This window comes from Ischnura elegans, chromosome 6 (assembly GCF_921293095.1).
Source record: "Ischnura elegans chromosome 6, ioIscEleg1.1, whole genome shotgun sequence".
Classification (NCBI taxonomy): domain Eukaryota; kingdom Metazoa; phylum Arthropoda; class Insecta; order Odonata; family Coenagrionidae; genus Ischnura; species Ischnura elegans.
In genome coordinates, this window is record NC_060251.1 from 33,801,255 (window position 1) to 33,817,469 (window position 16,215).

General features: G+C 36.3%; 1 protein-coding gene across 1 annotated transcript; it reads left to right on the plus strand.

Moving 5' to 3' along the window:
• Positions 1-11,455: 11,455 nt before the first annotated feature.
• Positions 11,456-14,479, plus strand: LOC124160321 (cuticle protein 7-like). Its single transcript, XM_046536151.1, has 3 exons — positions 11,456-11,511; positions 12,529-12,612; positions 13,998-14,479. Exons 1-3 carry the CDS (start codon positions 11,497-11,499, stop codon positions 14,349-14,351), a joined length of 453 nt encoding a protein of 150 aa, XP_046392107.1. The 5' UTR covers positions 11,456-11,496; the 3' UTR covers positions 14,352-14,479.
• Positions 14,480-16,215: the final 1,736 nt, after the last annotated feature.

The following is a 16,215-nucleotide window of genomic DNA, read 5'->3' on the forward strand; positions in this document are numbered from 1 at the left end:
TATTGGTTATAATTACTCTGGCAAAGCAATGCTGCAAACATTGCCACATGACATTTTTCAGTATCCTGACACACGTTTGGCAGTAGATAATGACGCGATTATATGCGTAACTTTTATATCACTTCAATTAAATTGTTATCAATAGATAAAATTCTCATTTTGCATGATTTATGTAGGTGTGATATGAAGCTATTATACATGATAGATACCATAATTTTACATCGGCTGCTGATTTTCAGCAAAAATCCAGTCTGCGGATTTTTACAGTTAATAATTATAATTCGTAATATGCTGGTTACTGAATTAGAAACACCACACTCCGCCGAATAATATTTATATTCTTACATCATACACAGAGAGAGGATTTCTATTGTAAAGTTGATGAAAATAAAATAAAAATAATATATTCTCATTTTTAATTCATCGATGGACTTGTGACTCTTATATTTTCGTTCTCCAATCTCCGTCATTAGTGCTGTAGATAGATAGGGAAATGCAGAAAATATATTGACATGGAAAACGAGATATAGATAATAAATTGGTACAGACATTTTTCGCAAATTCAGCAAAGACGATGTGCCGGTGACTTACTCTCCTTCGCGTTTACGCTTCATTGAGACGTTTAAACCGGCAAGAAAACCCAGAACAGGGTACACCAGCCGAAACACAATAGGAAACTAGTTCTCATGTGCTTATGTTGGTAGAATCGTCCGTAATTGTCGCATCTGAATCCGTTCCCTGGCACTGGCTCCCCTCGGCAGCAGCGGTTACATAATATGACCGTCACACGCCGCCTGTCCGCACGCGCCTACGCCTGGATTTCCAATTTTCACTTCAATTTCCCATCTCCCAGGTTCGGCCTTTCGGAACCTTTTTCATTGCGTGATGCCCGCTTTGCACCGAGGAATTTCTAGCAATAGCGGATCGAACCCGCTCTAAAATCGCTAGCCGCCCCCACCCCCCTGCGTTCCCAGTCACCTTGCGAAGGCCGTTTGGACAGTAGTTGGGTGTATATAAAGGCGGTGGCCCGGGGCATGGCTATCACTCCACCTCAGGACTCAATCACCACAGAGTAGCAGCCCATATCTCACCATGATGATCTCACAGGTAAGAAACGATTCGATATTTCCACGCCGCCAACCGAAGTAGCATTTCCTACTATGTTATATGTTTTCATAAAGTATATTTTTCAATTGTTATCACTAGTATCATAAATTTCGAAACTGCCACCTGGTTACTGTAACTAAAAAATAGTTGCAGTGTTCATTATAAAATTATATATCGATGGCTAAGTTCTGACAACACGTATCTCAAAAATAGCAGATTTTCAGGAGAGCAAAAAAACGATTAATATTTGTCACTTGAACACTGAAGTTGAACACCAAAAGTTCATCAAATTGAAAAACAATCATTCATTTGCAAACAAAGAGTTGTTTTTTTAAATCTTATTACCATTTGTTTAAGATACCTGTCTGAAACTGGCCGAATTTGAGGTACGTGTTGCTAGGACTTAGCCATCGATATGTTTGTGTCATTCTTGTCTTAAACCCATATTTATCTATAGATACTTCTATACTATTCTTATATATATATACTGCCATTCGTTCTTCAATTCAACCCGAAGGCTGGTTTGGCTATGTGAAGTTAAAGATCACCACTGACAATGCAACAGTTAAGTTCGCTCATTTAGGATAGGAGGCAATATTTTTTCCCAATGAATGTTAGGAATCGAACTGAGTACCCCCAGATCAACAGTCAAGTACTTTACTCAAAAGACTACCAAAAACACCTTATGTAATGAATGTATTTAATGAATTAATAATTAGGCTCCATAAAATAATTATCAGGAGAGATTTAGACTTTCACAAATCCTGAAATTAATTACAATTTAATCAGAAAAAAATTGCTTGGAGGTATATTTTTTTCACAATTATGTTTCACAACTGACCGGAACCCGAGAAATTGCAAAGGATGTAACCATTTAATTTACTGGCAGACTATTAAAATGGCCATCTTTGTCATTGACATGCCATTCGGTACTCTAATGATGACAAAATCGTGAAAAGGTTATGAGGAAATTGCGGTAAAAATACGAGAAAACTTCATTCAGTACTTGGAGAAAACTCAGTCATGGATATAGAAATAACATTACCTTCTTGGAAAGTAAAATACATAGCCTGAATGCCGATATAAGAGGGAATTCTCTTATTTTTTAGTTCGCTAAAATTAGACACCAAAATCATACCTCTGTTTTCCTACCATCAAAAGTTGTTTGGGCAGCATTATGATTTTAGAGTCTTTTAGATCAAGTGAAGCTATTCCTTTTACTTTTTCCACATATGGATGTTAAATACGCGTGTTAGTTATCGATGCCACATTGTAACATATGCAGTAACATCTAATACGGAGAAATTTCAATTTAATAGATATGGAAACATGGCGTGATACAAAAATGTAGTCGTTATTTATACAACAATGAATGGACTCGTAATATTCTGGAATGCACTGCTTCAATTAATTTAAGGAAAAGGACAAGGAATAGTTAAATGGTTTTCGTAGGACAAAGAGAATTTACCGTTTTAATTATCATTTAACCTGAAATAAATCACAGATTTAATTAGGAAAAGTATAAATCAATCTAGCGTGAATTCTGACGTAAAAATTTCATATTTATCAAGGTCCTTCTCCTCGCCGGACTGGTTGCCGCTGCTTTAGCTGTTCCTGGGGGCCTCCACGGTGGAGAGGGTCATGTGGATTACTATGTAAGTACTGCTATGCATCAGCACATATCAAGCAATAATAATAAAACACCCCCAAAATTAAGGGGAAAGAAAATAATTTTTTCTAATCAATCCCATTTGTAGTCCCTTCTTGCAATCATGAAACACTATTTAGTATATTTATATAGAGTACGTTCATTTTCGTATTCTGTGATAATGCATGTAAACATGTAAAGTAAATAAGCATCAAACATAAAATTTTTAATAATTATAAGCCCCTCCCATTAAAAGACGCTTAATTTTTATAAAATTTAATACACACCGAGATTCATAACTCTATGCGAACTCGTTATATTCACTACAAGATATATAACATGGCAGGAGAAGATATATAAGATAACGTGACAAGATTGAACAACAGACTTATCCAGAATACACAAGTTTACAGGGTTATTTATCAGGGTTTATTGCAACTCCATGAATCGATTCTTTCTCTCTCCAGGCCCATCCAAAGTACAACTTTGACTATGGCGTGAGCGACCACAAGACCGGTGACCAGAAGAACCAGTGGGAGACGAGGGACGGAGATGTTGTCAAGGGTGCTTACAGCCTCCACGAAGCTGACGGCACAATCAGGGTGGTCGAGTACACAGCTGACAAACACAACGGATTCAACGCCGTCGTCAAGCGACAGGGCAAGGCCGTGCACCCACAGCATTATCACGTGGCCCCACACCACGGAGGATACGGCGGATTCGCTGGTGGTTACGGTGCCGGCCACTACGGCCATGGCGCCACTTCCTACGCTAACGGCAACAATATCGCCATCGGGCACGGAGTCGCTGCTTATGGACACGGCGGATATGGTGCTGGTTATGGTGCTGGGTACGGCGGCTACGGTTTTGGAGGTGGATACGGTTTTGGAGGAGGCTACGGAGGTCACTACGGAGGATATGGTCACGGTGGTGCCACGTCTTACGCCAACGGCAACAACATCGCTCTTGGACACGGAGGCTACCATTACTAAGCGATCTTTTTATCGCTCAAAAGATCTCATTCGCAAGAAATCCACTGTGTGCTAATAAATGAAGCCTGAGGTTTATCATCTGAGGTGTGAGCGAACCTAATTTTTCCATTCTCATTCGCCCGTTCAAGGGCGAATACTGCTCACGCCTATGGTGAAGCTCATACTCATTTTAGAATGCCTGAGAAATGCTCAACTGTTGTAAAAACATTGCACGTTTGTTTTCGTTGCATATTTATTACATCTGTACTATTTCTGCCTATCATCATTGCAAAATAAATGAAAGTGATATTTCTAAACACATTGTATTTTTAGTAACAGAGTAAGGAGAAGATATGATATTGAACGTAAAATCAGCTATTAAAAACAACTATGCAGGAGAAATGAAAAGCGATAATATAAAGATCGTCTGTAAATTAGTTTATACATCCTATTTTATAGCCATACTAGCTGACCCGGCGAACTTCGTACCGCCTAACAATCAATGAACTTACAGTTTACTTACACCATTTATAAATCAAGAGCGGCTGTATCGTTTTTAATCATGTTTAATTTATTATAATAAAATAAGGATACAAATTCAATAAAACTACGTAAATGAGTACCAAAATTGCTTGTCTGAAAGACATTTTCTTTATTGAATCTACATAGGGTGGATCGGAGCACGTTTACGCGGATTTTTTAAACAAATTTTCTTACGTTTTAGCTTAAGAAATTTTGGGCATTGTGGTTTAATAAAGCAGTTCATGAAATAAAAATTATACGCATTCAGTTGTTGGCTATTTGCGTTATTAGCAGTAAAAAAATGTTTTTAGGTCCAAGTCTGTTGCATACATTTGGCCCATTCAGGGGGGAGGTTGACACAACCCCAGACCGACGCTTGACTGATGCTCAAAATCGTGCAAGAAAAGCCCCGTATGAGGCAGCATTCGCATTAAATGACTTAAGGCGCGCCAGTTTTAGTATCTCTGTTTGGAAAAAATGCCCTGCGTAAACGTACTGCATGCGTAAACGCACCACGGTGAGCCCTACACATTCGGGTTTAATGTCTTGCGTCAAGCACCTTCTGATAAACAACAGTTTTTGTTTTGTTATCAGGCGCAAGAAGAAGCGGATGAAGCTAAATAAATATAGCGAAGCAAAGCAGTGACGCAGCAAGGGGAGGTTTTGGGGGATAACCCCCCCCCCCCCCCCAAAGAGCTTAGAGAATTTTTTAATGAAAGATTTTGTTATTAATATTAGGGGGACGGATGACTAACAAACAAAACATATTTAACTATTCACACAGCCGCAAAACCCACTATTTTGAACCTTTTATCTTAAAAAATGTCTGAGGGAAGTTCCCCCACACTTCCCGCTTACCTTAGCGAGTTTTCTATACCCTACAGACCCGTGGTATTAGCTGCGCCCAAAACCCCCTATCCTAGCTACGCACTTGAAGCGAAGGAAGAAATACAGAGGATGGTTTATCGACCTAACCTTTGAATTTTCCTCTGAGTAAAGTTGCGTGAATCACATTCATCACCATTTTTTTTTTGATCAAACACGTTCCGTTGGATAGTTATGGTTGGTTTAGGCTTCGAAAGATCATGAGCACAGAAACTACATTTTTCTGTAAATCGTGCCTTTGTAAGCCAGGTACGTCCAAGGACTTAAAATATTCAGATAGATAGTTGGTGATTTCGTCTTCGTTTGTTACACATTTAAAAGATTCGAATCCATGCGGATTACGAACTATTTGAATTTACCTCGTTTTAGTCATCCACATATTCGTTCTTGCTCGCTAAATCAACCATCTTTGATTCTTTTGGTGATCAATCATATTCTGGAACTCTTTGTTGATGAGCTCACTGAAACTAATTTGCAATCATTCCAAGGAAATGAGTTAAAACTACTCGATTCCTCGACAGGAACACGGACATTACCGTTTGTCAACAATTGCTTGGAGATTTATTTACAAACACGGTAGTGAAGTGTCAACTCGAGCTGGGCCACGGCTGGGCTTACAATCAGCTCGAATTAAATTTTTTAAATGTAATTTCAATTTAATTAATATTTTGAATATATTTAGTAATTAAAATGTTATATTGTTACTAAATTCAGTTATTAAAGTGGTAAAAACAAAACAAAGTATTTAATTTGTAGTTTTGACCGACTTATCAATTGTTGTGTTACTATAACTCCTAAAAGCATGTCCATAGGAAAGAGATGAATTTTTTTTGTGAAATTATCCTTTTTTTAATGGCCTATATGTTAACCCCGCCTGAGACGAATCCAAAGAACCAAATCTCATTGAAATCGGTGCAGCCGTTCTCGAGTTATAAGTGTTCTAACACGATTTTCGACTTTCTTTTATATATATAGATTATGCGAACTCACGAAACAACTGTTGCTCTATGAGCAAAAAATCACCAGGAAAATAATAGACAACACGTTATGAGAAAAAGTAAACTGAAATATTTTCTGGCATTATACAACTAATATAAAATATACGGGTGTTTCCATTTTACAGTATAACTTCAAGGCACTGATGTTACAGCATTCCAAGCTAAGGGCCTTTGGATTCACAGGTCTTGAGATATAGCATGTATCGTTTGATATAACGATATGTTTCATGCATCGATGAACGTTTTTTTTTAATGCTCCTTTCAGGATGTATTGTTGATAGACCTTGGTTACATTTGCTTACTTTAATGTATTATGGTTGCCGAATGCATCAATAAACCTGTTTATAGAAACTTTCATAAAAAGACGCCGTTTCCTTTGCAATATTTGAATCATATCTCTACTCTCAAGTAGGATAAAATGCAAGGTCCGGTGATCAAGACGTTAGCACGGCTAGGATCGACATATATGTAAAAGTATATTTAAAAAAAACTGCTGATACCAGGTAAAATTAAATCATTCATGCATTCCAGGAGAACAACGGGCTATATTAATTTAAAAGAATATGTATATGCTCTAAAGTTTTAGGGACAAAGTTTACCTGTTTAACATGAAATTTACTTCTCAATTCTGCATCTAAATGGTTAAAATTATGCCTGCCGATTAATAGCTCCAAAAATGAATTTAAAGCTTGCTATAATTATTCCAGGGTTGATACATAACCTCAGAGATGAAGAAACTTTCATTTTGCAAACATATGCTACGAGAAAAAGAGGCAGGTAGGATGAGGGTAAATAATACCAACAAGCAGGAATACTTATCTTTATCACTCAATCACAAACCTGAAAACAGATCAAAAATATCCAACTGCAAAAATAATGCATTGCATAATGCATAGTAGAACAATTTTTTACCGAATATCCTACCTCCATGCCCTCTCCGTAGCTGCGCTGAAGGTAATTTTTTTCTTATTTAAGATCTAACTGTTCATTACTTACGATAAGTTTTGTATCACCTAGAGAATCATCAACCCAATTAAATATGTTCAATAACAATAGCATGGCATCAGATTAAGCCATTGAGTGTATTTGGTGCCTGTAAAATCCCGTACTACGGAGCAAAGAATAACTTAATTCGAAATGCTAAATTTTAAGGAACATTCACGGATTACAATTGGAACATGATGTTTTCAAATGATAATAAATGAGAAAATACCACCAAATTTTCTAATAACATCCACAATCCTAGTAATTCTTGTTAACATCAAAATCTAATATACAAGCCTTCCTTTGCTTGATAAAGTGGAGAAATTAATCTACGAACTAAAATAAATCAATAAATGCATTCATATTTACAAGTTACCTGCAAAATTACTAGCTCTTCCATCAACATAGAGAAAGCAATACAACAAGGCAATATAGAGTACATGAATTGTAACGCATAATGAGTGATGAGAATAGTAAATGAGAATAAAGAAATCAATTCTAAAATAGTGCATTAGAATATGTGCGGCAGATACTTCCCCACACCTATCTATCATCATAATATATCCATGTAATATATTCACACAATATTCCTTTACTCCATTTCCTCAATATATTTTTATATACCCTATATTTTTAGCGCTAGATATAAAACAAAAGAGAAATATTGAGCATTCAAAAAACTATAAAAATGACTGAGAATATTCTGGTTTATTATGTTCCATCCTTAGAACATTTCCCGTTGTTATTTCTCTATTTTTTTAATTTAGCGTGCATTGCACTAGTAGCCTGAATTCAATTTCTTCTTCTCTTACGCTAGACAAGTAACATGGTCTCTCTCTGTTTAACTGTCTTGTTCTCCTTAATGTTTTATAAACACGGTAGGTTCCGCTGGAGAGGTGGATTAAATAAAGCTCTACAGCCCGAGCGTCGGGGTTAACTGTCACCGAGGCAGCGAGATTATTCAGGACTGAAAAGCCCAATAACAAGGTCAGGGTCGTTCGTAATGAAATTCTAAATGCGGCTCGATCGCAACGAGGGACTGGAAATCAATTTAAATAACGATAGCCGCAATATATTGCCTGAGGGAAATCGAAAATGAAAAGTCTACCCTCACATAATGACCAATGCGAGCAATTTCATTTCTTTCCTGGTGAATTTAATTCACGATATCTCTTCGGATACCCTCAAGGTCAAGGCCCTCACGGCTGTAGTCGCTCCAATAACATTTTTCCACCACCTTAGGGGGAAAAATTCGATTACATATTCCCCTGAGGGAGATGAAGACACGTTGTTTCCATATTTCATTTCCACTGAGGCCTTGACTGCTTCGAAAGACCGAATAGACTTAAAGAAATGCATCCACTGTGAAAGATAGGAAATCATTTGCTGGGAATAATGTAAGAACAGCATTTTCATTTTTGTTTATATGGCACAGTACATATATTGAGGCTGTATATTTTTTCTCCGTTGCTACCAAACTATTTTTCTCTCTGTAGTATTTCTTGTATACTATAATATATAATTTGAAATTTTATTCTTGCTATGCCGGAAATAGTTATAACTTTTTTATATACTTATTTGGAGGTGATACTTAAATTATACAGATGCGACTAACATAGTTGAAAGGCCCTTGGCCAGGTATATTGCCCAAACAGGCATATCGCATAAGTACACAAACTAAGCTTGAATGCCATACTGGGGGTATGGAACAAAACGGATTCATATGATGTTGTCCGCACCAATATTGCTCAAATTTTCTTAAAACTCTCGGTAAACTGTTAGTAGCACATCATAGCTGGACAATGTCATGAAATGTAAATTTTTGCTTCAAAATTTTTTCTACTTGGAACTAAATAATTCCCATCAATTTTCATGATCCGTTCACTTAAAGAATCCATGCAATGAAATTGACAGTGTTGCTCACAAATTGCGTTCAAAAATTAGTAAGTATCATTAAAATCATTTGCCATAAACAGATTTACATAGAGAAATTAACTGCCAAGCTTCACTTGCTTTTCTCTCAATGGCTTATACGTTCCTTTTATCAGCTCTTTCTTATTCATGAATTCCTCCTCAGCCTACGAAATACTCTTCTTGATGCCATAAATTATGTATCTATTTTCCCGGGATATTCAACCCAAATCGGTAAACTAATCCACCTGTCCAAGTTTGTGGCCACTTAATTTTATCTGAAAGTTCATATTCCTATCTTATAATACTTTTAAAAACCACATAGTATTGATCTTCTTATGACTAATCTTCCAAAAATTAATATTATTATTAAATTATTCTACCGATTAAGATAGGTTTGCACGGAGTAAACAAAACGCATTCTGTCAGTCTTCTGAAAATCTCCAACACTGGTTTTTCGAGAGCCAAAATTACAATTCATGTGTAGCACCCTAAAAAAGGGCTTTATTCCAAATTTAAAGACAATTTAATGCTCGGTGATTCGTAAAACGTATTGAGAACAATTATGCCTAGGAAACAAAACAAAACAGTTATTTTACGTCTTTTATGCATTCTTAGAAGCCTTGAATCTCTGTCGAAGGAAGTTTACAACGTATGGTAGGTAAATAAATTTGTATCGTCGAGAGGAAAGCTACCCACACCTTTAGGAGGAAAAATGATTGGAAAATGCACTATGAATTCTTTATGGATTTCTTAAATCCGTAAAATTTCTCCTAGTATTTTTTTGTATCTCCCGAAATATAGACTACTATAGATAAGCATCGTGGTTAGAGCATTACAGTCACCAGTAATATTAAACGAATTTAACGAAAACGAAATTTTTATTCCTTAGAAATAGGGCAAGGTGGCAATTAAAGAGCAACATGCGTGCACTGTGCAATGTAGACGAGACAAATTAAGAACGATCCAGAATCTCATGTCGCAACTACCATAAACGCTTACCCAAAAATCAATGAACTCAATGATTTAGCCGTATTCTCAATCTGTGGCAGGATGCTAAGGCATGATACGGCGAAACAATAACAATTTTAGCCTAAAGAAAATAACTTAACCGAAAGGTAGAGCAAATCAAAACACTGTTCGATGAGTCCATAAATTGATCGTTCGAATATTATTCGCCAGGATGTAGCGGATTCATCCCACAAGGCCCGTAAAAGTTGTGAAGAATAGTTACTCTTAGACATGAAAATCAATTTTTTTTTCATTTCATATATACATCTATAAAAACTCAATCTCCGGCTAAGGAAATTTGGTATGCATCGGAAACAAATTCGTAACGACGAGATAGATGCTACCCCTACGACTAATTGAAGCACTACGAACACTTTATAAGAAAAAATAATTGAAGTGTACACTTTGAATTCGTTTTGACTTCTTAAAAAATATCGCAAAGTAAAAAGTTTCGTACACTGAATGATGGAGTATACTTCTTTGCATCTCCCGAAACAGACTGCAGCAGAATGGCATAGTGGTAAATTCTTTTCACTCACCAGTGATTCTAAATGAATTCGAATAAAAGAAATGTTTATTCCTTATAAATCGATCACGGAGACAAATAATGTATAACATGAGAGCGTTAAATCACGCAGTTAGGACAAATTAAAAGCAAATATAGAATCCAATATCCCAACCCCCCCAACGCCTCGCAAGAATCAATGAGCATAATGATTTCCATCGTATTCTAGCGCTGTGGAAGGCTGCTAAGGTAGGATAGAGCGTAATAGCAACGATCTTAGCTTAAAGAAAACAACTTCACCGAGTGATAAAGTAAACCAAACGCGGTTCGATGAATCCATAAATCAGTGGTATGAATATTAATCGCTAGGATGTAGCGCATGCATCGTCGGAGAAACATGCCAATTACAAGTCGTTATGAACGAAGATTTATAGATAGAGAACAATGGCCATCAAACGAAGCTTCGTTGAGACAAGCCACCAGGAAATTCAATTCCGTTATGAGTTACAGTAGCATGAGTTGCGTCACGCATGCAAAACAGAAGTTTCTTGGGCGCCACACCGTGAAATGATCTCGCCCGTCCGCACATATTTTCACCGCGTTACCCAACGCATTCCTCGAATGAATATTGCCTTCGATGCGGTCACTTAAAGAGTCCGAAATTTCCCTCTGCTCGCGGTCGAAAACGCCGGTACACTTGCGGAAACTAAAAAGTAATAGGGGAACGCCCAAGGCTTGGAATGGTTTTGAGTACCAGTCACCGGGCACCTCTCGTCACAATATCTCAACACCTTTATTCTCCTTCTCCGCCCCCCAAAATCGTAAATGGCTAATATGCCCCACCACCAATAGATCTTTCGGCATATGATATAGATATATAAGGCGCTCCAAAAGGAATCATGTCACACACATCTCAAGTCCTTCTCTCAGAACGGTATCTCCGACAGCATCAACATGCAAGGATTCAAGGTAAGAGTCAATTCTAGTATGGAGAATATGGGGTTCAAATTTAATATTCAAAAGAAACTATATTTTGGTATTATTTGACGAATGCTACTATGCGATACATTGTATATCATTAAGTCAGGACACATGATTTCATTAGCAATCGGCTTGATAGTTCATTAAGGTACTCATTATTTTAGATACATGCTGAAGGCAAAGGAATGCTTAAGCTTCAATTATTATTCAGGCATATTTGTCATAGGAAAAAATATTGAAGACAAATGGTAAATAAGTAGAGATTGCAAACAATGCCAAATGATCATTAAAATTTCTTTCCCCATTCTGTATATTTCAACAATATTATGACAGAATCCTATTGTATAATAGCCCAAAATTATACAAATAATGAGTAGGAATATCTCAGGTATGCTCAAGTAATAAATAATGCTCATTACGAATTCACCTGTCTCCACGTCAACGTTTAAGGTATATTTCATGATTGGCCTTAACATATCACTCGGATGACAACTAAATCCAGGAGGAAGGGCTAAGAAAGGTAAAGAGAATAATAGAAGACTGTTCATTCAGGATTATTTCTTACGTAGTTTTTTCATTGTCTCAATTGAGTCAACTCATTTCCTTGTATTACATGTCGGACGCTTTCCTTTAAAGTCCCTTGACGTTAGCTGGACAATGCCATCCTAAATAACGTTAATTTTAAAATAGCCACTATATAATCTGAACGTGACATAAAAATTGCAAAAACTAGCTAAGCGTCAGGAAATTCAAATAGCAGCAAATTAAAATTGCTATATAACGACGGAGCAGAACAAAAACATATAAATATTATGCACACAAAAGTTCATTACAAATCTGGTGATAACTATGATGGGAATATTTCATAACATATGACAGGTATTTCTAAATCATTGTCTTTGCTAGTTTTTTGTCTTTTTTAAGACACGTGAATAGCATGAGCGTCCAGTTTACTCAATGCAATAACATTAATGAATAATGAGTTTCATCCGTCTATCCTTTCAGGTTGCCGTCCTCTTCGCCACAGTGGCAGTTTGCGCTGCCCTCCCAGGTCACTATGGAGGAGGCGAACACCATGTCGACTACTACGTAAGTAATTCTCACGTTTCAAATTCTTTCATCGACATCAATAACCGCACCAAAAACCCTCCCCTCAAGTGTAAGATATATTTAAATATAAATATCTGACTTTGGACTATTCATACACATCTTCAAAGAGTCTATATCATTTTCATACCTAAAAACGCTTGAGAGATTACAAGCCTTAGCTGACTTACGTAACGTTGTACCTATACTGCGACTTGAAAATAAAAGTTAGTTCTGACGATGAAGCAACTTTCAGGTAACTAATCCCGATAACATAATTATGATAGTTTTGGAGCTCTGCAATTGAGTCGTGAACCTGGCATAATCAATAAAAGTAAACCTTAGGACCATTGAAAAGATTAATAGTTAGTATTCTATGGCTTGAATCACCTTGAAGCTGTTGTATTATTCAAGAAAATTCATCGCCTCACTCTAGAGTTTTGCACGAATCCCATGATCGCATACATGAGCTGCAATTTATTTCCAACGCATCGACGAAGAATCATTAGAGAAAAAAATCTTTGAATCTTTGAACAGCTCTTTGTGAATAAAAAGACTATTACTTACCCAATGCCTAACTGTAGGGAAAATCCTCTACCCGAAACATCCCGACATTATATTTCGACATCCGTAACCAAAAATCCAATTACTTCCGCTGATCACACTGTAATAGATAGAAATAAAAAGTTAATATCAATATAAGAAAATTATATTGAGCAAGTGAAAGGTTGATAACTAGGCGAAATAATTTTAGGATGAGAAATACTAAATGCGATGTTTCAATTTATATAATAATCTCCCATACTAACAACATTTACCAAAATAAAAAAATAATACAAGTTCATAAACTAACTAGCTTAGGCTACAAAATTTTCCCGCACGCTCAATCCAGTAAATATACTCAAAACCCATCTAGGAATAAGGGAGATACATGTTCATTAAAAAAATAAATTCATTGCTAAAACTAACTTAATAAAATATAGAAAAGTACATTATGTATAAACAATGGTAATAATACAATTGAGTGGGTTGGAAGCAAGTGGCAAAAGTGATTTCACTTTTCTTTACAGAGTTAGGCACATAAATTAGGTACAGAAAACAAACGAGATCAATTAGATAGTAGTGCATTTGATTTTCCACTCAATGCCAGCTCATAACAGAGACTCACTCGTTTCCCATGGTAACCAGGTTTTTGTATATTTATTCTAACAATTAACTTTACCTAACTCTATTGAGAAAAAAATCCCCCCTTTTACCCCTTGGCTTCCAACCTACTCAATTAAAAAAATATCATTGGCTCCAAGTCAGAAATGCAAATATATATAAACGAAATATACGAAAATATACGATAAGGTTCAATAATTCAAAAATTTTCTCTCTCATTTTAGGCTCACCCTAAGTATAACTTCGACTACGGCGTGAGTGACCACAAGACTGGGGACCAGAAGAACCAGTGGGAGACGAGGGACGGAGATGTTGTCAAGGGAGCTTACAGCCTCCACGAAGCTGATGGCACAGTCAGGGTGGTCGAGTACACTGCAGACAAGCACAACGGATTCAACGCCGTCGTCAAGCGACAGGGCAAGGCCGTGCACCCTCAGCATTACCACGCAGCTCCACACCACGGAGGATACGGAGGTGCATTCGCTGGAGGATATGGCGGTGGCCACGGAGGACATGCGTCATCCCATGCTAACGGAAACCTCTACGCCTACGCTCACCACGGTGGTCACCACTACTAGTCATGTTAGACATAATGCTATTTTAGTATGCATCGTCTTCCAATGTGGTACCTCTTATAATAACTATCATTGTTTTCTCAAAAAAATGAACTATTTATTTTAATGACCATTAATAAAAGTACTGAACAGTAACATGAATATTCTTTAATGAATGGTAATATTCCATTTTACATACGGTTAACCATGGTTATTCATGATTTTATTCATCTTCTGGAAATTTGAAAAATTTATTATTACCACATCACCATTTCTGAGAAACCGTAACCAGCCCAAAAAAAATTCAAAGAGTCCAAATAACCTTAAGGATTACACAAATGGGGAAATTTTGGAAATGTGTATGAAAAGCATCCCAAAAGTCCATCACAGTATTGACGGCAGAATTAGCACAAATACAAAAAATAACTACAGTAGCTACTTATAATGTCATAATATTACCACAATAAAATGACCCGATAAAGTCCATCGAATGAATCTCCCCGCAAATTTTGTATAACTTTATAGCGAATTGAATTGAATGTTAATCCATTCAGTTGAAAAATGGCTATAATAACTAATTTTAATAACCACTGTAGCCTTTATATTCTACAGCGATCTATTTTGGCCAAATTACCACCTGTAAAACCTCGTATTCCGATTGAATTTTTTTTTACTCCAGAAACAAAATTTTTGTTTCAAGAAACAATTATTATAAATTTATAAGCTTCTGCAAATTCATCAATTCTATTTGTGAGACATGCGTTCAATTTCAAATATAAAACATGGACAATATCCTCCCAATTCCCAAATTGCCTTGCCCCATTTTTCTATCATTGGTGCGAGTTATCAAGAGTTGCTGCCTTCCAGGAAACTTCAAGATTATCATCTAATCAACTCCTAACTGATCATTACGAATGTAGGTTGCTTGATATATTTTTATAGAACAGAAGGATAATAACGAACGCTTTTCAGTTCCTACACAAAATCTGGATGATACAATCACGCAGGGGTTTCTGTAAAAATGTGGATGGGGTTACAAATGAAGAAGATATGGTAAGACTAGGGAGCGATTAATTGATGGGTGATCAATGGCTTTTAATTTCGATTGCTTATTACTATATTAGTAATTATAGAAAAATAGATAGGTATAAACGTGGGAAGAGATGGTGATACCTTCTACTCATATGAAATATAAAGAAGAAAGGAATTGTTTAACTTTAAAATAATTAATAGGATCTATATTTTACACATTTAAATGAACCAATTCTGAGATCCATTATCAACCTTCCAATGTGAAACTAATCAATAAACCAGACCACGTCTTTAGAAAAATCTCTTGACGTGGCGAAGCAACGGAATATTGGTGAACGTGAACAATTGAATAATTTCAAAATTTTTAACGGCATAGTACCAATCTTGAATATGATATCACGCTATTTTCTTAAATTACATTTTTGATACATTATTTAACAACGTAACTTCAATCTCTCACTCAATTGGTACTATAGCGCAGTTATTGCTTTGGAGAGAAGAGTTCACCTCAACTTGACAAGACTCAGGCATGCCATTTTAAAACGTTGAATGTGGGAAGGTTTTCCCATCTTCAAATGGGAGGACTACCTTTCGTTATTAGCCCTTCATCCAGTAAGTAAGCGCGCTACATCCGCAATTCCTTAAACTCCCCATTGTTGTAAAAGCCAAATCACGTTGAAATGATAGGATACAGAATATTAATTGTACCTACCTTCTACTTACGCATTACAATTAGCAAAAAAAGACTTGTAGAAATTATGCATTTTTGCTATAATCATCACTTGTCAATCCCAATATTGATTGGACTGAATTCTCCAATCGGAGAATCTTTTAATAACTCCACAATTAATATGCT